This window comes from Numenius arquata, chromosome 21 (assembly GCF_964106895.1).
Source record: "Numenius arquata chromosome 21, bNumArq3.hap1.1, whole genome shotgun sequence".
Lineage (NCBI taxonomy): Eukaryota > Metazoa > Chordata > Aves > Charadriiformes > Scolopacidae > Numenius > Numenius arquata.
The window spans coordinates 6,197,888-6,222,482 of NC_133596.1; the positions used below are offsets into that span (position 1 = coordinate 6,197,888).

Genomic DNA, 24,595 nt, shown 5'->3' on the forward strand with positions numbered 1-24,595 from the left:
CACTGCCCGCCCACCCACGGCACCCAGCCATCCCCTCGTGTCCCCCCAGCATCGCAGGGGAAGGGGCCGGGGTGGTGCAGGAGCAGGGGGTGGCTCCCAGCAGCTCTGGCAGGGCCCATGCTGGCCACATGCACTAACGAGGCAAGAAAAAACGAGCAGGGTGGGGGGTCCCCGCTGCTGGGAACAGGGGCATGGGGGTCTTGGGAAGGGGGGCTGCAAATCCCATGGCTCAGTGGGTCCCCGCCAGCCCAGGACCATCCCCGGCAGGTCTGGCTGCTGATCCCTGACAGCCCCACAAGCCCCACAGGGCACTGAGACCCCCCCCAGAACCCCCAGCCCTGCACCAGCCCCAGCTCAGCAAACTTTGGCACTACCACGATCACTTCCAGCCTGGCTCAGCCCAGTGCTGTAGGACTGGAAACCAGTCCTAGGACTGGGAGCGGGGCAGCAAAGGAGCTGCTGTGGCTCATGCAAGGAGGCACGGCCCCTCTCTGTCCCCACCAGGCTGTCACCCCCCAGGCCCAGCCCGTGCTTCCCAGGCCACGGAAGGGATGGGGACATGGGGAGGGACAAAGGGAGCACCACAGGACCTGGCAGGGAAGGAGTCCTCTAAGCAAGAGCAGGAGCTGAGACACGAGAGAGAGGGATGCTCCTTGGGGACCACTGTCCCCATCACCTGTGCCTACACCCCTCCATTCTCCGCAGCCCCTGCCCAGCCCCGTGGCCCCAGGGCCACCCTCCAGCGGAGGTTTGTCACCCAGCCCCGAGTCTCCAGGGCACCCAGCTGGGTCCCCCACGGGCAGCAGGATCCAGCCCTGTGTGCTGGTAGGGGGGGTCTGCTTATTGCCTATGTCCCCACGGGTTGCTCTTCCCGGAGGTGTTGCATATTAAGACATTATTGCATAAATATATATATATCTCTCCTATATATATATTGCCCTGGGAGCATGCACGGGCAGGCAGAAGGCTCTGCTGTGCTTCTAGAGGTGCAGCCTCGGCTGCAGCGCTGCAGCCCTGCGAGCAGGGAAATAACCTGGGAAAAGGAGGGTGAGGGGGGACAGACCCCCGCTCCCCGGCCCAGGGCCGGGGGGGCCCCACTGCTGCCCTGACCCAGAGCAACGCAGGTCAAACCATACTGGGTCATGTGCCTGCGCCCCTGCTCGGCACCGGGAGGGGAAGGGAGATGGAGCCTTGCATAGCTGGTGGTGGCCCCGGCTCGGCTCCGGGTGACCACGTCTGGAGGGCTGGGGCTACGAGCCAAACCCCAGGGGACAGGGACAGCCTGGAGCATCCCCACCATGGCTGGGGAGCACTCAAGACCCCAGGAGCTGGGGGGTCTGACCCCCTGGCAAGGGCAGGAGCATCCCAGGAGCGTGGTCTGGCCATGCCGCAGTGCCACGGGCTCCCACCCCATGCCCAGAGCGGGCACCCGCTGCAGCCGTGCCCCCACAAAGGAAGACTTGGTTCAAGTAACACCTCGAGGGACGTGGATAGACGGGACTGGGCAATGCCAGGCTGCTCCCGCATCCCAGCATCCCGCCCCACCGGCTGCACGTGGGCAGGATCCGTCCCGCTGCCTCCCCGCTCAGTCCATGTTGGTGCTGGCCGACCTGGAGATGTTGAGGGTCTGGGCAGAGACCGAGATGTCCTCGTGGTCCACGGGGCTGTGGTAGTCGGAGGTGATGTCGGGCTCACCGGGAGGCACCTGCACGGCAGCCAGGCTGAAGGAGTTCATGGAGCCCTTGCGGAGGCACTGGGAGTAGATGCCGAGCAGCAGGTCCAGCTTCTGCTCTATGGACTGCACCTACAAGGGTGGCCAGGGCTCAGTGGGTCCCCCCCCTCAAGAGAGGGGACCTGGGGATCCCAATTCCCCACCCCACAGGCACCAAAGGGATGGTGTCATGCTCCCCGGGGGCTGACCCCTCCTGACCTGCCTCTCCACTTTGACCACACGCCCCATCATGCTGAGCTCATCCACCAGCTCCGTCTCCAGCGCCGCCTTCTCCCCCTTCTCCCGTGTCTTCTTGTCCGCAGTGAGGGCCCCCCTGCCCACAATCTGGTCCACGCTGGCAGGGAGGGAAGGGACAGAGCCCATCACTCCCCGTGGACCACCAGAGGACATGTGAGACCACAGGGGATGGGGACGGGCTCCTGGGACGTGTCCCACCCATCACGATGGGCCAGCACTGCTCCTATGGGGCACGGCTAGTGGTGGGAGATCCAGGGGAGCCCGCAGCCCCCCCCCACCTTCAGGGCAGCTCACCGCATCTGCAGGCTCTTGATCCTGCCCAGCATGTCCAGGTGACCGGCCGAGTACTGCTCGATGACATCCTTGACATCGTAAGGACGCAAGGTCTCCTTGAACTTCCTCTTGGCCACCAGGAACTTCAGGATCCTGCAGGGACACCCGGGATGGCTGCAGGGCACTGGGGAGGACTGGGGGTGCCTGGGGGGGGTCTAGACTGGGGAAGGGGAGGGAGCGTGCAAAGCACCGAGCTCCTGAGCACTGTTTCCATGGGGGCTGAGCCAGGAACCATCCCTCTTCCCTGCCTTGGCTTGGCCACATGGGCTGGACCGAGAAACTCCTCGGAAATGTCCCTTTGTCCCCAGGGGCAGAGAGCTGTGGAGGAGGTGGGGACAGGAGCACGTACACTGGGGGTGCAGGAGGGGACGGTCTCACCTGACAGCCCGGATGAGGGTCTTTACAGCTGGCATGATGTCCTCAAAGGTCAGGTCACAGTGGGAGCTCTTCTCCTCACTGCTGTCCTCTGGCGGGCAGTCGGCTGTGGGTGCAAGAGTGGGTGTGTGGCAGAGACCAAGGGATGTCCCCATGTGCCCCCCGAAACCTCCCAGCCAGATCTGGGGTTTACCCTCAACCGGGGTCCGTGGCTTGAGCCTCAGGGATGCACGGAAGCGGGTCCGGTCATTGAAGCTCCAGCTCTTCTGTACCTTGGTGGGGCTGGAGGCCTCAGGGACATCCTCGGTGCTGGGGGAGCGGTGCAGGGGGGGGGGCAGGTGCTGCCTCCCCCGGCTGCCCAGCCGCTGCGAGTTGCTCAGCCGGATGCGGTCCTTGATGCCCATCTTGTTGCTGCACAGGAGAGCGGGGTGGGCAGCATCAGAGGTGAGGAGGCACCGGGGGGACGGGGATGGGGACAGGGAGGGGAGAAGACCCCTGCTGTGGGCTCACATGGTGCCCACCACGGTGGGGGCGAGGATGGGGCTGGTGGTGCCCCGCTCCCAGAGAGCCCCTGGCACAAGCCCACGTGCGAGCCAGGCCAGGAGCAGGCGGTACCCCATGCCTGTGCGGGACCAGCTCTGGGGTTACTCCTGTAAACACCCTTTTTTTTTCCCCCCAAGAGCAGAGAAAGGAGGAGACAGAGGGACAGGGACAGTGGGAGAGACAGGGACAGCAGCAGGGAGGACACACAGCAGAGACCTGGCAGTGAGCAGCCCTGCTCCTGCCCTGTCCCCGCTGGCATGGGGTGTCCTGGGGCACCCAGCCAGGCCCCTTCATCCTCCTCCTCCTCCTCCAGGCTGCACCACCTAATTCAGGCTCTGCTCCTGAAACCAGCCCCTCCAGCTGGCTTTTCAAGGGGGAACAACAGGCATCGTTTATGTAGGACCTACACAAAAACATCTTTGAGTGCTGCCTCTTGTGTGATGCGGGACCACAAGCACACTTTGGGGACATGCGAGGTGGCCAAGCAGACACACAGCCCTGCGAGCCAAAGCCACGGAGGACAGGGAGCAAACCCTGCTGCACGACCGACTCCATGAAACCCCAGCGTGTGTGGAGCCTCCTGGATTTCCCGGGCCAGGAGTCCCAGGGCAAAGCAGGGGTACAACAGGGTGCTGGGCTACCAGCAGGCAGGTTACTGGCGAGCTGGTCCCAGGCAAGGTTGCCACAAGCCCCTGCAGCTGGAAGATGGGAAGGATTGTGGCCCCAGGGGGGGACCAGGCTACAGGAGAGACATGGGATGGGGTTTATCCAAGTGCTCTTCTTGGATTTTTATCCAATTTGCTCTTGTAGGACTTGGCAAGCCCAGCACGGCCAATGGGCCAGCCTCATCCATCCTGCAGGGAGGGGGAAACTGAGGCAGGGGGAGCTGTGGGAGCCGGTGGGGGACAATGGGCAAAGCCAGCTCAGCCCAGGCCATGCACACACACACCCCCGACCCTGAAGAAGAACCACTTCTCAGCCTCTACCCACTCTGCCTCAGCCCCCCGGACCCCTGCAGCCAGCAGGCAGCCCTGCACGGAGCACCATGCACCCCCGATGTCCCCTGGCCCTGCACGGCCACCGGCAGTGGGGATGCAGTACCTCCGTCTCCACGTGCCCCACGTCCGCAAGAGCCTCCTCTTACCACTAAAGATGGGGCTGGAGGGTCAGGGCAGAGACACAGGAGAAAAGGAGAGTTAGCCCGTGGCCGGGAGGGAGCGGAGCATCCCGGGTCACCTCGTCCCCAAACCCCCAGACATGCCCGCACCCAGCGCAGGGTCCCTGCCCGCCGCCGGTGAGCATCTCCCGCTGCAGCGGACCCGGCCACGGTGCCCCCCTCCGCTGGGGAGGCAAGAAGCACGAGTAAAGTTGTTTGTGTAGGTCCTGCATAAACACCAACACCTGCCCAGCAGGGAAAAGTCCGGTTTCCCAGCGGCAGAGCGCTGCCACAAAGCAATTTGGTGACCCTGCAACCGCCGCTGGGGCTCTGCGGCCGCTGCCGGGGGGGCAAACGTTACCTGAGACGTAAGCACTTGTGGGGCTGCACGTCCTCCTCCTTCCAGCTTAGGGGGGAACGGGGGGCGGGAGGGGGCAGAGAAGGTTTGGGGGGAGGTCAGAGGGATGGAGAGGAGGAAGGTGAGCAGGAGACAGGAGGAGAGAGAGAAGATGAGATGTTATGAGAGGTGACGCCCGCGGAGGAGATGGAGGGAGGCTCGGGCCCCCCCAGGTGGGACAGCTGGGGGGTTGCAGTCCTTCCCCTGCCAGCTCCCGGCTGTCCACCGGGAAACGGAGCCCTGGAAGGTGCTGCTGCAGCAAGGAGACCACCCCAAACCCATACTCACCTCTGGGACAGCAGGGCCCCCTTGACCCCGCAGCCACAGCCCCATGGCTCAGCACATCCCCACATTGTGCCAGACCCCCCAGAGCTCTGTGTCTCCGGCATCACAGGGGAAACTGAGGCACGATGCCACCAAGGAGCAGTGCTCCCTTTTCCCACCTAACTCTGACACTGGCCCAGGGTCCCACGCCATGCTGATGTCCTGGGTGGCAGGCCATCAGCCGTGGTGGCACGCTGAGGTCTCCAGGATGCTCTTTGGCTGGAGGGGACCGGCAACATGATGCAGAGCAGCCACTGCCAGAGCACAGAGGCTCTGAACCCTCTTGTCTCTTCTTGTGGGCACTAGGGCAGCTCGGCATCGCTGCTCCCCACTGCTGTGGGCACGGGAAGCCCATCTTGGGCTGCAGGAACTGGGTTTTGCTCCTTGCCTGGGTCTGCAGGAGGGCCACGCAGCTCCAGCAGCGCTGCCATCATTTTTGGCCACACTTGGTTTCCCCGTGCAAGGTCCCAGCGCCGCGGCCACATCAAAAACATCAGTGAGGTGGAGCTGAACATTGCAAGAAGCTTCATGATGGTACAACAACACAGAGTCCGTCTGTGGGGACCAAACGTGTCCCCTCCGGAGCCGGGAGCAGTGCCGGCAGCCAGCGGCAGAGCAGGATGGTGCCCTGGCTCAGTGCTGGGGTGGGGGGAGCGGGGCCATGGGGGCTGCTCCCCTGGGGTCCGGGCTGGCAGTGACAGACACCACGGTGGCACCACGGGTGGACACAGACGAGCAGAGAAGAGAGGACAGAGAGGGGGGAGAACACGGGGCCGTGGGGCTGCCCCCTCCTACCTTTCCCCCGAGCAAGCGGCAGGGCTGATGCTTTTCTGGCCAGGGGTGAAGGAGTGATAAGGCGGTGGGGCTCCGTCGGGCAATTTTTTCACCTCTGAATTCCTAAATCCTCCATTGCGGACTCGGTGCAAATGGTCAAACATTAGGACCAGCTCTCTGGGGTTAGGGTTAAATAAAAACATGGAGAAATTAAACTTTCCAAAGCAAATGAGATGAGCAAACCAAGGCTGAGCAGAGCAGAGCCTCCTCTGTGCAAACCAAAGCAAAACCAGAGCAAAAAAAAGAAGGAAAAACCAGAACTTTCCTTCAAAAGACAGTTTCTTAACAGCTCTGACACCCACTGTCCGCACCTGGGGGTGACGCTGCTGGGGAGGGGGGTGCTGGGAAAGGGTCCCACAGAGGCTGGGCACCGACAGAGGGGTTGAACTCGTGCTGAAAGGGATGGTTCAGGCAGGACAACCACCCTTGCTGCGAGGTGGGGACATGGGGACCTGCCACCATCTGATCTGAGGGTCCGGGCACTGCCAGAGCAGGGGGGAAGGCCGGAGCTGTCAGGGATGGAGCCAGCCCTTATCTCAACTCCCTGATGCAGGAGAAACGGTTCCCAGCACAGCAGGAGGGGCTGGTGGAGTCCCCCGTGATGCTCATGCCAGGGGAACCCAGCACCATGCTCGGCAGAAGCCAGATCTCCTCAGGGACCAGAGGGACTCGCTGCCACGGCTGTTAAGATCCCTGTCTTTGAAAAAATAAAGAGTGAAATGTAAATTTATCATTGCAAAGAAACATTTGACATTGCAAGGCAATGGATGGAGCAGGGGCAGGACCCTCAGGCAGAGGCAGGAGGAGGGCAGAGCTCTGGCACACAGGGCATCCGGAAAAGCTTCGGAGAGTCCTCCATCCACCCACGGTGGCAACATCCCAGAGACACAGAAGGGGAGAACGCTGCAGGGACGGGGCACAGGGCTCCCTCCCGGACCCTCTGGGTTCATCCCCTCTGCCGCCACGCTTGGAGCCAGCTCCCGGCCGGCTGCAGCTCCATCGCCCCGGCCACAAGGTCCCTGCGGCCGGTGGCATCATCCTCTTCCTCACGGCGGTGCTGGAGGAAGGCTATGGATGGGGTGAGAGGGGACAGGGTGGGCTGGGAGGATGGTGAGGATGGAGGAGGGTGTTGGGCATTTCAGCAGATACTGTGCTGGGGCTCCGACATCCCGGGGCTGAGCAAGGCATCCGTGATGCTCAGCCCCACCGAGCCCTCAGCAGCTCCAGGTGGCCCCTCGTGGCAGGGGCTGCCCAGGACACTCGTCAGCCTGGGAACCCCCCCGGGAGCCCCGCAGCCCTCGCCCGCACCCTGCATACCTGAAGGAGGGCAGGAGGCTGTCGTAGTAACACCAGGTGGCCGTCAGGTACGCCCGGCTGGCATCCGTCGAGTACAGGCGCCAGGCAGCCTGGATGGGAGTGACAGCCCGCGGGCACCGGGATCAGCCCCTGTGAGACCCCCACGTGCCAGCCCCCTCCAGCCCCCTTGGCCACCATGGGCTGAGTCTGGCCCAAAGGAGGAAGCTGCTGGGTTGGGGGTCAGGGGTTTGGGACAGGCAGAGGGGGCACGGGGGACAGCAGAGCATCCCTGGGAAGGGACAGGGCAGGACAGGCCAGCCCTGCTCTACCTGGATCAGGTTCGCCGCCGGAGTCCGCCTCTTCTCAAAGTGCTTCTGCCGATGCTGCTCCTGCACTTTGAGGGCAAAACCAGAGCCCAGGATGCCCTGGGAACAGGAGGGGATGGGGTCCGTGGGTGCCGGCCAGTACCACCCAGGAGAGATGGGGACCCTCCCGCTGCAGGGGCGGATTTTTTCCCCTTTCTCCCCAATTTCTGCAGGGCAGGAGGTGTGGGGACCCTCTCCCTGGTCCTACTCACAGCGGGCAGCGCGAAGAAGGAGATGCCGAGCAGGGCGAAGCCGGCCGCCAGCATCCGTCCCAGCCATGTCTGCGGCGTCTTGTCCCCGTAGCCGATGGTGGTGAGGGTGACCTGCCCGGGGGCAGAGCAGGGGGAGGCCTGGAGGGAGCTCCCCCGCCACGGCCCCATCCCACCCTCATCGTCCCCTCCCGGGGCTGGGGGGCCATGGGGGCCGGGCTTACCGTGCCCCACCATAAGGAGTCGGCGTAGGTGGCAAATTGGGCATTGGCGTCCTTCTCAGCCAGGTAGACGAGGAAGGAGGCGAAGATGAGCACCAGGAAGCCGATGTACCAGGCGGTGATGAGCTCCTGTCGGGGCAGGGGGGGTGAGAGGGGGTCGGGGAGGGTGCGGGGGGGGCCATACCCGGACCCCGCGTCCTCACCTTGCTGTGGGCATAGACGACGGAGCCCAGCAGCTTCCAGGTGCCGCCGCGACGGTCCATGCGCACCATGCGCAGGATCTGCAGGAAGCGCATGCTGCGCAGCGCCGAGGTGGCGAAGATGTTGCCCTGGGTGCCGGCGGCGATGACGGCCACCGAGGCGATGAAGACGATGAAATCTAGGGGACAGGGAGGGTCGGTCAGGGGCACGGGCTTTTCTCCAACACCCACGGCATGGGTGACGCTGCAAGCCCCCAGATCCCTCTCCTCCCTCCAACCTCCCGCCCCCCCGCCCCCAGTACCTATAACGCAGAAGGGTTTCCTGGCAAAGCGGAATCGCCCCCTCCAGCCCCGGTAGCGGCAGCAGCATCCGGCGGCCCAGACGCGGATGATGTACTCCATGCCGAACACCACGATCATCACGAACTCCTGCCAGGGTGGGGAGAAGGGGGTCAGGAGGGTGAGGTGGGGAGGATGGGGACAGGATAACAGGGGGGACTTAGCTGGATGGGTGGCTTTGGGGGGGGACCAAATGAAATGCTGCTGCTGAGAAGGGTGCCGGGGGGAGCGTGGTGTCCCCCCAAGGCCACCTTTCTGACACACGGCTGGAGCCGACAGTCCCGGGGGAATCAGGGTGGCAAGACAGGAGCCGTGGCCGTCGTGCCTGTCTGAGCACCCGGCTCTCCTACCTGTGCCAAGCTCACACCGAGCAGGGTCCTTTTCCTCCGCCGTCAGCATTGTCCTCCTACCTCCCGCACAAACAAGCCCCCGTTCTGCTTACTCGTGGGAAAGTCACAAGGACCTTCCCAATTTAGTCTCCGTCACTCGGAGAAACTCCAGCGTCAGCCTTTTCTGACAGTTTGGGGGAAAGTTGCCTTTTTTAGCCCCTCCTGCCCTGCCTTTTCCAGCGGTTTATGCCTCCCCACACCGCGGAGGTCCGGCTGTAGTGACGGGCCACCACGAGCAGAGGGGACACCCGCAGCAGCAAGGCCACCCTCCAGCTTCTCCCCAGCATGTTAAACCCAATGATGAATAGTAACACGTGGGCTGGGGAAGGGGCTGTCCATGATCTCGTCTGAGTCTCTTAGGGTGTCATATGGGGAGGGGGACCCCGAGGAACAGCCCTGCTCCCCACTCACCAGGATGAAGAGGCACTGGTTGGCCAGTTTCTGGTGCTCCTGGATGGTGGAGAAGACCGACAGCACCAGGCAGCTGAAGACGAGGAGGAATCTGGAACGAGAGCATGTCAATGTGGGCATCAGAGCTATCCAGGGGGATCCCAGCCAGCAGTGCTGGCCCCCACTCGCAGCCTGTGCCCCCCAGCCAAGACCTCCATGGCTGTGGCTGAGCCACTAGGGACACAGTTTGCCCCTAGATGGTGGCATGGAGCAATTCAGGAGTCCACGAGGCCTGAAGCCTGCCCACCCCGAGGCTGCCCATGGCACCGGGATGCTCAGTGCAGGCAGCACCTCCCTGGGCCAGGTCACAGAGCCCACAGCAGGACCCCTCCGTTCCCCAAGCATCCCTCCGGCACCTCCATTCTCTCTGCCCAGCCTCGGGCACAGCCCAGGGTTGTGTGGTGCTCCCCAAATCCTGTGCCCCCCATGTGATGGGCACCAGCCCTGCATAGCACCCATGTGCCAGCCCAGACTGGTGGCACACATGTCCCCAGGCTTCCCCGCAGGCATCAAGGAGGACAAGGACCAGGCTCCAGGGGCCATGGGGCTCTGTCACAGCCCTGCAGCCTCCTCCCTGGGCAAAACAACCACTAATTAAAGGCAAGGAGAAAAAGCAGGGGGGTCCCACACCGCAGCAGGGCTGCTGCTGCTGCAGGAAGGGGATCAGAACTTCTCCTCACTGTCCCAAGCATCACTGCCACCGTGGGGACCTGCCGGGGACACAGGGGCCACCCTCCAGCCGACCCAGAGGAAGAGTTAACAGGGAGCTGCTCTGGGGCTATTTGTCCCTGAGAGCTGGGTTAAGAGACAAGGGGCTTTGGCCCATTTAAAGTAAGGAGGGGGAAAAAAAAAATAATAGACTCTGAAGCAAATGAAACTCCAAAAATACATTTTTTCCCCTGATCCAGCGATTCTAAAAATGGAAAGCGGAGGGCTTGTGCCACCAGCCCACGTGATGGCGCGCTAAGGGCCACTGCTCCGCTGGAGCTGGCTCTGTAATGGCACGGGGGGGGCTCTGGGCACGCACCGGGCACCATGCCCCACGGCACCGCCGGCAGCACCACGGTGGCCAGCGCTGAGGCCAGCAGTGCAAGCGAGGTGGCCCTGGCACCCTGTCCCCGAGCTGGTGGGCACCCATCTCACCCCCCCAGCACCACCTCCCCATGGTGAGCCATGCCCGTGGGACCCATCAGTGGTGCTCCCAGAGAGCACGGGGGGTTTGGCTCGGGGACGTGATGCCCAACACCCGCTCGGGAGCCCTTTCCCATCTCCTCTCGTTGCTGATGTGGAGTTTTAGAGCTGAACCGGCTGCTGCAGGTGGCCAAAGGGTGAAACCAGACCTGACCCACACACCTGTCCCAGCGATGGTGGGGAGACCCCAGGTGACACAGGGGAGAGAGGACAATGCCCTGTGCCCTCTGTGGGAACCTGGGTCAAGGGGACCCAGCTCAGAGACCGAGCACTGGGGGTGCAGGGAGCCAGCCTGGGGATACAAGCACCCACCGAACCCACAGCCTGTGCCATGTAGGGCTGGGGGCTCTGCAAATGTGGGCACGGCTCTGGGGGGCTGCCAAGTGCCCCGTGCCCACAGCAAGGCAGCACCCGGCTCAAAACCCAGCCTGAAGGGGACAGGGAGGTCCCCTTGCCCCAAACCACCAAGAGAGGAAACTGGGGATGGGACCGACGGCAGAGAAACTCCAGGGAATGGGGAAAAGGGCTGGATCCCAAGCACAGAGAAGGGAGAGCTGGAGGGACACACTACAGCACCGAAGGGGATGGGGGTGTCACAGCCCCGACACCGCCCTGCCCTCGCTGCGGAGGGTGATGCTCCTCTCCCAGGCGCTCCCCATCTGCAAGGCAGAGGGATGGAGCCAGCTCCTTCTTCCCTCTGAATTATTAATCGAGCCCTTTTCCTCTGGCACAGCAGTTCTGCCATTAACTCCTCCGGCAGCCGATGGCACCGCGGTACCCCCCGTCCTGCCCGTGCCGGCAGGGAGGGCAGCCACGGGACATCGAGCAGGTTGGTGGCATCTGGGCCACTTGGTCTGAGGAGCAAAACAAGACCTGGCTGAGCAGCCCAGGGCAGAGCCTTTCTCCTTTGTGCATCATCAGCAATAAAGATTATACAATGGGGATTTAGGAGGCAATTACATGGGCAGCGAAGCACAAAGCAGGCGAGGAGGCAGAAATCTCCCAGCCTGCAAAGATTTGTGCCTCTCGCCCCAGACAGGGAGTGGGAAGGGGAGCGGGGGGGGCTGCGGTGCCTGGGCACACGCTGCTCCCACGGGGGGGACACTGCGGGTGGCCCTGCCTCAGGCAGCAGCGAGTCACGGTGACTTTGTACCCAGCCGGAGCCCCGCTTGTCACCCGTCCCCAGGAGCAACGGAGCTGGTCGGTAAATCCACACCACAGGAGCTTTGATGGAAACCCACACCCTTGGGGTGAGGATGCATCCCACCCGGCCCTCCCTCAGCATCCCACAGGATTTGGTGAAGGATACGGGCATGCGAGGCACCACGGGGCCAGCTGGGAAAGAAACTTTGCTGGGAACACATCACCTGCTAGGAATTAACTTGTAAAGCCTGGGCAAACGCCCCGTCCCGGCTGCGCCTAAGCGGCTTAGGGGAAGGGTCAGATGCCTGAAGGCAGCTCGGGGAGCCAGGAGCTGGCTGTCCCCCTCCCTTCCCAGTCCCCCCTCTGGGGCAGAAGTGCTGCTCTCAGCAGCTCTGCCCCACACCGAGGGCTCCGCCGACCTCTCCATCAAATGCTGCATGGTGTCAGCAGTGCCAGGCTCCCCCCTGGTGCGCTCCCTCCCCAGTTCACTGCTCTTCCCACCCACCAAGCAGGGACCCTCCACCCAAAAAAATAATAATAATAAAAAAAAAAAAAAAAAAAAGAGTGCTGCCAGGGAAAGCGAGGATGGGGCAGAGACGGCAGGGCAGGAGCCTCACTGCCTCCCTGCTCCCCCTTCGCCGAGGTCCCAGGGGACAGAGGGAGCAGATGCTGTTGTTGCTGAGCCAGTGCATCGGCTCTCCCCAATAAGCTTCCCATCGCCAGCCCCCACCAGCATCCCCACCCCAAGGGGCTCCCAAACACCTCCCTGCTGGCACACGTCCCCACGCAGGAGGGGACACGCCAACGGCAGCCTGGGCACGGGGATGGGACCCCTCCAGCAGCTCTCACCCCTGCAGGAGTAAAGCCTGTCCGCAGGAACACTCCTCCCCAAAATAATAATTAAAACCCGGCAGGGGGGGGCCGAGTTGGAGAAAGTGAATCTCTTCACATTAATCTTCATTAGAGCGCACTTTGCCATATGCTCCTGCCCACGGTGCCGGCGGAGGAAGAGGTGAGCCAGGAACGGTGCTGAGCTCAGGGGAAGCTGGAGCCGCTCAGGGGCTGGAGCGGCTCAGGGGAAGCTGGAAGGGGAGCTGCTCCGGCAAGGAGCAGCATCGGGCAAGAGGGCACCAGCTGGCACCCAGTGCCCCCCTGAACACCCATAGGCAAACGGGTCGCACCCCAGTATAGCCCAGGCAAAGCCGTGCCGTGGCACCCCAGTGCCAGCACTGACGGGACAGTGATGCTCAGAGCCCGGCCAGGCTGTGCCCCCCAGCCCCAGCAAGCAACCAGTGTTTGAGCTGGGAAGGGGGTGTGTGTGATGCTGGGTCAGGACCCCGCTTTGCTCCCCCCCACCCTGCGAGGAAGCCCTGAGCATCAGGGAGGCTTGTGCTGACAGCCTGGCAATAACTCAGCGGAAAGGAAATACCACGCGCCGTAGGATAAACAGCTCAGCCAGGGGATGGGCGAGCAAACAGCCTCTGCCAAAATCACGGTTCCCTTCCCCGGCTGAGCCTGGCCCCACCGTGGCACTGCCAGGTCCCCTCGGTGCTGGGCAGCAGCGCTGGGTGCCCGGCCATGCTTCCTCCCCCCTCAAGGCTGTGCCACCCCAGGAATCATAGAATGGTTAGAGTTGGAAGGGACCTTAAAGATCATCGAGTTCCAACCCCCCTGCCCTGGGCAGGGACACCTCCACTAGAGCAGGTTGCTCCAAGCCCCATCCAGCCTGGCCTTGAACACTTCCAGGGATGGGGCATCCACAACTTCCCTGGGCAACCTGTTCCAGTGCTTCACCACCCTCACAGGAAAGAATTTCCTCCTAATATTTAATCTAAATCTCCCCTCTTCCAATTTAAAACCATTACCCCTTGTCCTGTCACTACATCTCCTGACAAAGAGTCCCTCTCCGGCTCTCCTGGAGGCTCCCTTCAGATACTGGTAGGCTGAGAAATGGCTGTTTGGACCAAAACTGCCTGAGCCCAACTCCAGTGGGGACAGGGACAGGGATGGGGACGGTGCTTTGTTCTCCAGACAGCGAGGTTCGGCTCCCCGAGCACCCTCTGCAGCTGTATAAACAGCGTGTCTTATAAATCCCCCCCGTCCCTCGCCCCAGCAGCCCTTACGGAGAGGTGGAGCAGGCGGCCTGTCTGCTCCGGGGGATATAAATAACCGGGCTGTAGCGGGCCTGTTTGCGGCCGTAACCATGGCAGGGTCCATCCCACGCCACGCTCCTGCCCGCGCCGCAAAGAGAAGAGAAGCAGAAAAGCACCGAGCGTTTCCCCACGGCCGGGGAAACCGCAGCCGGAGCCAGGAACAGTCCGAGCCCGGCCACGGCACCGGCACCACAAACCCCAGCACACGCTCAGAGCTCAGCCACCACCCGGTTATCAGCGTCGGGAGAGGAAAAGTGCTGCTCCGAGATCCCCCCCTCACCCCCAGCCCCGGGGACACCCACGGCAGGGACCTGGCAGCAGCTCCAGGTGACATCCTACAAGCGCACAGGAGCTGATGGTCCCAACACCTTCGTGCTTTGGGGAGCAGGAACCAAAGCCAACAGCATCATCCATCACCCTCGCACCCCCTGTGCCCCCAGCACCCCTCACCGCCCCCCAGCATCCCAGCCCCACAGGGAGCACGGTCACAAGGCTCCTGCGGATGGTGCCAAGGCGCTCACATGGAGCGGCCGAGATAGTTTTGCTCTTGAATCATCTGGCAAGGAGCTGGCACATCAGGGGGGAAAGAAAACCAGCGTGTTCTCAGATGCACCTCCCGTGCCCGATGGACCCCGCACCCCAGGAGAGGGATCAGGGCTGCCCCCACCCTCCGGCACCTGGGGACTCCGCAGGGATGGAGGACCTTCGGAGCACAGGGACAAGAGTGGCCTCAAGAAATCAAGGCAGGCTGAGCCCCCAGATGTGTTGGAGGGAGGGCAGGAGAACCCACGGCAGAGGGGGCAGGTCTGGGCTCTTACTCAACCCTGTTCCGCCCTCACCCCCTGGATCCCTGCTTGGAGGGAGAAATAACCGAAGCCTCTCCAGGGTGACTGAGCATCACCTCTGCACTCCCCGGCAGTGGGGCTTCCCCCTGTCCTTGCCTCAGGGCCAGCCAGCCCTGGGCAACCAAACCAGCACCTCCTCCTCTGGGCCAGGGGGTCCGACAGGAGCAGCAAGAGGCGAAAAGGAAAAACAGCAAAAAAAAAAAAAAAGAAAAGGAAAAAGATAAATCAATGCATAGTTTCACATTGCGCCAAAGTCGCTTAATTTTATGCCCTGGTGACACCTCATCAGGCTGGGGAAACTGCTGTGCCGGCTTCTCTTCCCGCTGGCATCCCCCACCCAAACGCAGCTCCCATTTCAAGCCCGGACAAGGTGAGCGGGGCCAGCCCCGGGAGCAGCCCCCCTGCTCGAAGGGCACGGCTCCAGCACGGCACAGCCATCCCGGACCCCTTGATTCTGGCCATGCGATGGAGCACCCGGAGAGGAAACCACCCACCAGCCCCCACGGGAGATGCCACTGACGGCAACTTAAAACCTCAGAGCTTAACGCAAGAGGTTTTTACCAAGCGGGCGGTGGAGAACCAGCACCGAGCAGGGGATAAAGCAGTTTCATAGAATCATAGAATCATAGAATCATAGAATCATAGAATCATAGAATCATAGAATCATAGAATCATAGAATCATAGAATCATAGAATCATAGAATCATAGAATCATAGAATCATAGAATCATAGAATCATAGAATCATAGAATGGCTAGAGTTGGAAAGGACCTTAAAGATCATCTAGTTCCAACCCCCCTGCCATGGGCAGGGACACCTCTCACTAGAGCAGGTTGCTTAAAGCCCCATCCAGCCTGGCCTTGAACACTTCCAGGGATGGGGCATCCACAACTTCCCTGGGCAACCTGTTCCAGTGCCTCACCACCCTCACTGTAAAGAATTTCTTCCTTATATCTAATCTAAATCTCTTCTCTTCCAATTTAAAACCATTGCCCCTTGTCCTGTCACCACTCTTCCTGACAAAGAGTCCCTCTTCAGCTCTTCTGTAGGCTCCCTTCAGGTATTGATAGGCTGTTATAAGGTCTCCCCGGAGCCTTCTCTTCTCCAGGCTAACCCTCCGGGCCTGCAAACCCTCCGGGGCTGCAGCCCGTCAAACGGCCTTGGGTGGGCTGGAGCTGCTGCGGGCACCTAAGTCAGTGGCAATCCCCAGCGTGGCAAGGAAAAGCCCTTTCCCGCTTGCCAAGAGGTGCTGGAGGGATGTGGTGAGATGGGGGAGCATGGCAGAACCTCCCACCCTGCAGCGGGGCTGGGATGCAGGGACATGGGGCAGGCAGATCCATCCTGCCCCCCCAGCCCTCTCCCGGACAGGATCCAAGCACAGAGACGCTCCGGGAGGGACAGCCCGGCTGCCAGCAGCCTGGTCCCCAGCCAGGAGCTGGCCGGTGCATGGGGGGGGGGATGCCCCGTGCCCATGACACCCCCACCATCCCGCTGCCCCAAGCCAGCGGGGATTGCCCGTGGCCCTGTGGCAACCAGCCAGCCCCGAGGTGAGGACAGCCTGCACCTGGCATCGCTCACCCAGAGCCACCATTGCCCCGGGGCTCTGCCACCCCCTTGCCCCCCGCCCCCAGCACACATGGGGACCCAACAGCACCACATGCACAGCAAGGTTGGGGGTGCCAGGGGACGGGCATCCTCTGAGCTCTGCGACCCTCTCTCCTCCTTGGCACAGGGTGACACTTTCAGAAGGTAAATAAAACCCCACCACCCCAACGGTACCCAGGTGAGATGCTGCCAACAGCAGTGGGCAGGGGGGGGTCTGCTGGCACAGCCCAGGGGACGGTGTTTCAGGCAGGGGGTCGCAGGTTATTACCGGCGCTGCCAGATCAGTCTTCCCTAATTTGCTCCGGGTCAAACTGTTCTTTAATAAAGCGCTCCTCTAGGAAATGGGAAAGTGCTGAGCTGAGCTTCCCAGCAGTTTCATAACCCTGGATACGAGCTCCCAGACCGCGGGCTCCATCAGGGCAGCAGCACCGAGAGCCACTGGCCACGTGTGAGGGGCTGGTGGACGGGGAAGGAACAGCTTGAGCTGGAAACCTCCCCAGGGCAGCTCCAGGCTGAAGGAGACCCCTCGGGGGCAGCCCCCGGGATGGGCCGGCAGCGATGCCCGTGCCCAGGGCAGTCACCGACAGCCAAGGCACAAGCCGGGTATGAGAACAGCCTTCCCGTTGGCTTAAGAGGTGGAGATTGGAAAAGGAAGTTTTTATTTGCCTTCTGGCTTATGAAGTCTTTAGGTTAAGGCTCCCAGATTTGCTCTCTAAGCTCCAGGGCTAGAAACTCTCATTTCCAGAGAGCAAGGCAGAGCTTTGCAAGCCCAGCGTGCCAATGGAGCCCAGGCACATGGCCAGCCTGGGGTGGAGGGGATGGGGCCAACCAGCCAACACCGCCCACCTCACCCCCGGCTTTACACCTGCACAGGGACCCACTTCCACACCATTCCCTTCCTGCAAACGCCAGAGCACGGCAGCCCGTGGGGACACCCAGCACAGGGGGCTCTGAGGGGCTGCAAAGCCCCCCCCTGCAGTGGCTCCGAGCCCCCGTAGCCCATCGGGCAGGGATGGAGGCAGCGCCTGGCACCGCAGAGATGGTGCAGCCACCAAACCGTCCTGCCAAGGTGGAGAAACACCAGCCCAGCCCCGAGCGGGCGCTGGGAACGGGAAGCTATTTGGGATCAATTTGCCGACAGAAAGAGACTGAACTTGTCCAATAAACGGTATCAGCTCAGCTTTGCTACGTGCTCCCAGAGACTAAACTGCTCAAGGGAGGGAAGCGCTTCACTTCTCAGCGGGTATTTCCATTTTAGCAGTTTTCAGCCCTGTCTCGGAGCCAGGCTGCTCGGGGGGAGGCAGCGCACAGCCGTGACTCAGAGGACAGGTCCTGTGACCAGCGCTGCCCCGACCTTGGGTGACCTTGGGCCGTGAGCTTCATCTCCCCCAGTGCCTCGGTACCCCCTAAAGTGGGGGTAACACCTTCCTCCTCTTCTTTAAAAACCAGTCCTCAGCTATTGAAGCACACAAATCATTCCGGAGAACTTCAATACCCAGCACTTCAACAGCTTAGCATCTGCTAAGGGAGAGGGGGGAAAAAAACCACACAAACCAAACCAAAACCAACTTTGAAGCAGCCAGAAAGGAGCAGCGTTTACAGGAAAGGCTTCACAAAACAGATGTCCACACCTTGCACCCACTGTGGCATCTTCCCACAGGCCTCGGGGGGTCCCCGGCAGGACCGACTGCCCTGCAGGGTACCTCGGCCGTAAAACTGAGTGAGAAAATACACATAAACCCTCCCCATCCCGCCAAACGCTGAAGATGTTCTGCTCCTGCTATTGCCTCCCCTTCGGGTCCATCCTCGGTGACCAAGCCCACAAGAGCCCCCCCTTCCCCTGGCAGAGCTTTGGCCACCAGCCCCACCACACGTCTTGCCCACGCCGGGCAAAGCCCCTGGACCCAGAGGTGGTGGGAGCCGGGCACGGCTGGGGTGGCAGAGGAGGGACCCCAGGCTTGGTGGGCTCTGCAAGGGGAGCCACTTGGTTCCGGGGGGGGTTGTTTCTGGGGTGAAACACACACAGATCGGGAGGAGGAACTGGCGGAGGACAGTCGGGCACACGTGTCTCAGCCGTGAGAAAAGCAGGGGCATCTCCCTTCTGGAGCCCAGCGAGGTCCTACGCAAAAAAAGTCCGATCCCCCTCCCTCATCGGGAGGTTTCGGCTGCCGGCGTTATTAATTCCTTGCAGGGAAAGCTCTTTGGAGGGCAATATTTGCAAGGTAGGTATTATCTCCGAAGCGGACTGCGGAGGTGTCGGCAAGGCGTTACAAATGGGCCCCGGGCTCCTCTGCCGGCTCCCCTGGGAGCTCAGGTGCCCTGGTATCCAGTGACAAATTCATCCTGCCATCTCAATGTGCTAACTTAGGCAAGACCCACTTTCCTGCCTCCTAACGAGCTCCAGCTTGCACGCCCCGCTGACGACTCAGCACCCTCTTACTGCTCCCGAAGGCAGGGGGAGAGGCAGGTTTTGCAGCTCATGCTCTCCGAGAGGGTCCGTGGGGCCGGGCTGTGGCACACGCCTGGCACACACGTGAGGCAGAGGGGGGGAAATCGCCTCCTTCCCCATGGCTGTGGCTGGGTAGGGAGCAGTGGTGTCCCAGCAGTGCAGCCGGAGCAGAGTGGGGGTCCTGGGTCAGGGCAGCCAGAACAACCCCCCAGCACGGAGCCCCACTCTCTCCCCCAAGAGGCTGAATTTGTTACTCGGCACCGAGCTGAGCCCACCCGTCTCTGAGAAGATTCTGCTTTGCCAAATCCCTGGGATGCCCCGGTCCAGCGAGGAAAGCCAGAGCAGCACCAAAAACCCCGGGAAACCGCGTTGAGCCAGGGAAGAGAGTAGACGGGCTCCCGGGAGCATCCTGGGCTCCATCTCTGGAGAGGGATGGTTTAGTGCCGGGGATCACCTGCAGCTGCAACCCCAGCACGGGCCCAGCTCTCGGGGTACAGCAGCCGCTGCCAGACTGCAGCCTGCAACCAGGGACAAGAACTCCCATTCCCTGCTTTTCCCCATCCCATCCAGGCACAGCTCCAGGGATGCTGGGCTGGCACTACTGCTACCTCCCAACACTGCTACAGGTTCCCAAGGGCACCTGCCCTGTCACCCCTTCGGGGGACTCCTGTCTTTGAGGCTCCCCACGGGCTCGGAGACCCTGGGGGACCCCGGGCACATCCAGCGAGGGGCCAGCGGCAGAGCGGGACGGCGACCCGGGCTCCGTGCGGGGGCCACCAGGACGGGGCTCACTGCGCCCGGGCCACCCCGGAGAGCAAGTCCCATCCCCGGGGACCCGCTCACCTCCTCGCACCGGAGCCGCCGGCAAGAAGCCGCCGCTGGGCTCAGCCCCCGCCGCTCGCCCCCCCGGTGGCGGAGCTCCCCCATCGCACCGGCCCCGCTGCCGGGAGCGGCGGGGGAGCGGGCACCGCCGGCACGTCCTTTCCCGGCCCCCCCCCCCCCCCCCCCCGCCAAACACTCCCGGAGAAACTTCTCCGGTGGAGCCCGGGGGGACCGGTGCCCGGCGCCGGGGCTCGCTGGGAGCGACGGCCGCTCCGCCGTTCCTCGTTCCTCCTCCCTCCCCCGCGAGCACCGGCAGCTCCCGGCCCCCGCCGTCCCACCGGGGCCAGCCCTTGGGAGGCGGGGTGCTGCCCGGGGACCCCCCGGTACTCACATGAAGACGTGGTAGACGAAGGCCCACCCGCGGGGCCGCTCCAGCACGTTGTAGAGACAGTTCTGCAGGCGGCGGCGGCAGCAGCGCTGGGGCCCGGCGGGGCGGGGGGCGGCCCCGGGGCGCGGTGCCGCCAGCAGCCCCCGGCGGCGGGGCGGGGGGGTCCCGCCGGGCGGCCCCGTCCCCTCGGTGCGCACCGTCGTCAGCGCCGCCGCCGCCGCCCCGGCCATGGCCGCGCCGCCCCGTTCAGGGCTCCGCCGCCCGCCGCATGGCCCCGGCACCGCGGGACCCCCCCGCCCGCCGCTCCCTGCTCGGCTCGCACCGCCCCCGAGAAACCCGTTACCGCTCCCCGGTGCCACCTGCCTTTAGCTGCCCGCCGCCGGGCCCTCCCCCCGGGGCCGGACCGCCCCGCCGTACCTGGCCCCCGCCCCCGGGGCTCCGCCGGGACGGGGCGGGTGGGGAAGGGGGGGGGACGCGGGACCGCCCGCAGCAGCCCCTGGGAGGGCGGCTCCCCTGCTGTCACCCCCGGTCTGGCTGGGGGGACCCGTCCCTGAGAGGTCCTTGGGGACTGGGGACATCCTGCTGCCCACAGCACCGGGCAGAGTGTCCCGGCCACGGGGCGTGGAGCATCCCGCGGGTGAGCATCCCACGGGTGAGCATCCCAAACCACCGGTGTGGAGCATCCCATGAGTGAGCATCCCACGGGTGAGCATCCCAAACCACCGGTGTGGAGCATCCCACGGGTGAGCATCCCACGGGTGAGCATCCCAAACCACCGGTGTGGAGCATCCCATGAGTGAGCATCCCAAACCCCTGGGTGTGGAGTATCCCATGAGTGAGCATCCCAAACCACTGGGTGTGGAGTATCCCAGGAATGAGCTTCCCAAACCATACAGTGTTGAGCATCTCTGGAGGGAGCATCTCCGGAGTGAGTGTCCCTGGTCACCGGGCATGGAGCATCCCACAGAGATTCCCAAACCAGCCAGCACCAAACCTCCCAGCAAGCACCCCAGGCCAGGGCATCCCCCCCTTCCTTGGCTCTAGGTCCAGGAATTGCTGGAGACACCGAGGTTTAAAGGGACCCCAAACACCTACAGAGAGACTTCACATTTCTCGGGAAGGGAAGGGCACATCCTCGTCCTCCATCTCCCAGGCCAGGACCCCTGCGGAGCCCGTTCCCCCCGGGGTCCCTGCAGCAGGCACAGCCCGCCCCCACCCATTCCTCCCCATCCTCAACTTTGAGCCGGGCTCCAAGCGTGTTTCCCAGCCAACACCCCCAGCTTTTTGCTCTTCCACCTTATTCCCCTCAGCTCCACACAACCTCCCGCTAACACATGGGGAAACTGAGGCACGCTGCTGGGAATCCCCTTTCCAAGCAGCCCGGGGGTCAGAGGTGCCCCGTCCCAGCTGTGAGCACACATTCTCTGCACCTTTGCAGGTGCCGGGTTCCCCCCCCCACCCCGCAGGGGTGCCCAGGGCCTGCGCCCCCGGAGAGGAAAACAAGTTAAAGGCTTTGCTCAGTGAATTATTTAACGTGGCGGTTGGAGATCCTGGCAGCGGCGCGGGCCCTTGTGAGCACTGCGGTATCTGGTAGCTCTCGGGAAACACACTCAATAAATAGACAATTTTATTTACTCGGGCACGGGGGAAATGGTGCTGGTGAAACCCACCCCAGGAGCCAGCCTGAACCCCCTCCCGCCCTGCTCCGAGAACGCCTCTCCCTCCTGCTGCCACGCAAACCCCATGGCCGTGAGACGGGGACGAGAGCCGTGTCCGTAGAGGCTGAAATCCTCCCAATTCGAACCAAATTCTCCCCAGTGAGTCGATGGTGTCTTTTCCGTGCTCCCCTCCAGCCCTGTCCCCTGCTGCCCCCCTCTGAAGGTGCTCCCCGAGGGGGACGCATCCCCTGGGCACAGGCTCCCCCCAGCACGTCTCGCCCGCCCCCCGACATACGCTCCCCGCAGCCGAGCCGCCGCGGCGGGAGCACCCTGACCTTCATCCGGCTGCCGTTTGGTTCAGCGTATTCCCGTATTCCCCTCGGCTCCAGGTTTAGGTTTCACCTGGCGATTGATTAAAGCCTCCAGGCTGCAAGGAGGGGGGGGGGGAGGGGGGGGCAGGGTTAAGGTGACCTGGAAAGGACTTCAGCCAAGGTAGGCGCTCGCTCGAGAGGAGTCGGGGCAGTTGGGAGTTGTTTTATTCCTTCGCAGCTGGATGGGGAATATCCAGGCTGATGTCCCGGGCTTGCCAGGGAAGCCTGGGCAGAGCTGGGTTTGTGAGTGAAGAAGAACTTGCTGATTTTTTTTTTGATTTTTTTTTTTTTTTAAACAAAGACGTCACTTCTCTAAATTGTTTGCTGGAATGAGCGAGCTGCTAATAAATTAGGGAAGAAAGTGTGCTGCCACCACCCACCAGCCGCCTGCTCCGTTACTGTCACTTTCTGGCCTCCCACGGTTTTACTTTTGCTTTTTCAGACCCCCAGCAGCCCCCCGGCAGTGAACGAAACTCCCTAGGGCTGGAAACTCAGCCGCCCGGAGGGGGGGGTTGCAGGCTGAGTGCCCGGGGGTGGGTTACTGCGGACACGGAGCTGGGGCTGGGCTGGGGCTGCGGGCCACCAGCAGGTTCCATCCCAACTTTGTCACTGCCCGGACCCTGGGAACCTCCATCGATCCCGGAGCCGGGAGGTTTTGGGATGGAGCCAGGGACTCTGAATCAACACGGTGCTGACCCATCCATCGGAACCGGCGGAGGTTTCAGGAAGCCGTCCCGGGCTCTGCTGGCTTTGCCCCCCCCCAAACCTTGTCTGCCGGGCCGTGGGGGGGTCCCCCAGAGGTGCTGGTGTCCCCCCGGCCCTGATGAAACTTTAAAGCGGATTTCCGAGGCCGGGTGATGGCGAGCGGGGAGGCCTGCGTGCTTGGAGCCTGCTGCCCTCTTGGGATTGCAGCTCGAGTTCCTGGCACGGACGGGAGGCCAGGATTTGCATCTACAGGATTTCCAGTAAGTTTTGCAGCCCTGGTATGCAGCGGCGGGGCTGGGGCTGGGGGGGGGGGAGGCAGGCGGGAGTAGGGGGGGGGTAGCCAGGATTCCTCACCCGGGCACGGGGACCGGAGCGAAGTCCCAGCCTGGCTCCCTGGATGGGGGGGATGCTGGGGAGTCCTGGGCAGAGCTGGAGGTGGGGGGGTGGGAGGGAGGATGCAACCAACCCCCTCTGTGTGAGGGAGCCTGATTTGGTGCTCAGTGGCCAGGACTGGGGGCAGGGTGGCCTCAGGGGACCCAGGGCTCATTGCCCCGGGAGCTGGGCGAGCCTTGGGGACAGCCGGCAGCGGTGGCAGCGGTGGCGGGGGGCAGGGGGGCGGAGATGGGGGATGCAGAGCACCTGCTTCTGCTGAAGGATTGGCCTGGGCCCAGGGCAATTAGCTCCTGGCGTCGGTGCGAGCACACGCTCTGACAAACGAGCGGCTGGGACACCCCGCCATGGGGCGGGTTCCCTCCCCCCTGCCGCCGGGTGCGGGATTGGGGAACCCTCTGGGTCGGGGGCCAGGGGGCTGCTCCGGGGGGTCCCGGTGCTGCTGCGGGGCTGTGTCAGCTCTCACCTGCCCTGACCCCGAGCTCGGAGCGACGCCAGCGTCGCCGGGAGCTGTCGCACATCCCAGAGCAGCCCCACGGGAGGAACAGGGAGGCTTCCGCCCCGCTCTGCCCCAACTGCGCGGGGAGCGGGACGGGTCAGGGACTCAGCTCCTTTTCCCAGCTCCGAAGGCGAGGAAGGAAGAATGGATGAGGACTTCAATCGAGCTGTGCACCCCCAGGCGCTCCGGCCTCGCCTCGGCAGATGATTCACAACCGAATCCCTGCAGATGCATCAGGTGCCTGTGAAGGTGGAGGAGATTCCCGCAGCGATGGCAGCGGAGAAGAGCCAGCGCCGGTCCCCGAGGAAACATGATTTGCCGGCGCTCACTGGAGGGGGTGAACCCAGAGCCCACCCCCCGGGAGAGGCTGCGTGTGGGGCAGCTTCATCCAAGTCCTTTTCCAAACGAGCCCGGTGGCTCCCGTACCCCCAGTGGTCCTCGAGGCTCCCGGTCCCCACAGCGGCAGCGTGACCTTCACCGCAGCGAGTTTTCCCTTAGAAGAGGGTGTGTGGATGCGGGAAGCCCCGGGGAGGGGCAGCCGCCGGCAGCAAACCCCCCCAGCAAAACCCGCAGCCAACCCAGCCCCCCGGCTTCCCAACCACCGAGGTGCGGCGCTCGCCCCCACGGGGAGTTGTGCTGAGCTCAGCTCCCCGGGGAGAAACGGGGACTCAGACCGCTCCTTGGGGGAAAAACGCTGCTTCTGAATCAGCTTTCACCCCACCAGCTCCTGGAGGTGCGATCGGCTCGGCCACCTTCACAGCGTCACCCGCCGCAGCCCGGTGGCACTTGCCGAGCCGCCCGCAGAGGGGCTGGTGTCCCTGCCCACGGGGGCCACCATTTGCCCAGCCTCCCAGGGGACACGCTTTCCCTTCTGCGTCACCCCACGCTGCTCAGTTTGTCACCACGCTGCCTCGGGAGATCAAACGAAGGCGCGTGTCCTCGCGAGGAAGGTCTGGCTCCTAATAACGTCTGAGGT

At 63.3% G+C, this 24,595-nt stretch overlaps 1 protein-coding gene across 1 annotated transcript; it reads right to left on the minus strand.

Annotated features, from left to right (window-relative positions):
- Positions 1-1,585: 1,585 nt before the first annotated feature.
- KCNQ4 (potassium voltage-gated channel subfamily Q member 4) lies at positions 1,586-20,226 on the minus strand. The gene is made up of 15 exons (XM_074161845.1): positions 20,000-20,226; positions 9,362-9,452; positions 8,525-8,651; positions 8,226-8,401; positions 8,026-8,151; positions 7,805-7,942; positions 7,557-7,652; positions 7,249-7,337; positions 5,893-6,048; positions 4,738-4,782; positions 2,871-3,088; positions 2,681-2,783; positions 2,264-2,395; positions 1,931-2,066; positions 1,586-1,804 (listed from the first exon to the last, which is right to left on the minus strand). Exons 1-15 carry the CDS (start codon positions 20,224-20,226, stop codon positions 1,586-1,588), a joined length of 2,079 nt encoding a protein of 692 aa, XP_074017946.1.
- Between the last annotated feature and the right edge of the window lie 4,369 nt (positions 20,227-24,595).

Bases quoted from the DNA above. Each gene is read 5' to 3' on its own strand.
- KCNQ4 (XM_074161845.1), bottom strand. From the start codon at position 20,226: ATGGCCGGGGCGGCGGCGGCGGCGCTGACGACGGTGCGCACCGAGGGG. The intron at 8,402-8,524 runs GTACTGGGGGCG...CCTGTCCCCTAG, and splicing joins GAAACCCTTCTGCGTTATAG to ATTTCATCGTCTTCATCGCC. The intron at 7,943-8,025 runs GTAAGCCCGGCC...AGCTCCCTCCAG, and splicing joins ACTCCTTATGGTGGGGCACG to GCCTCCCCCTGCTCTGCCCC.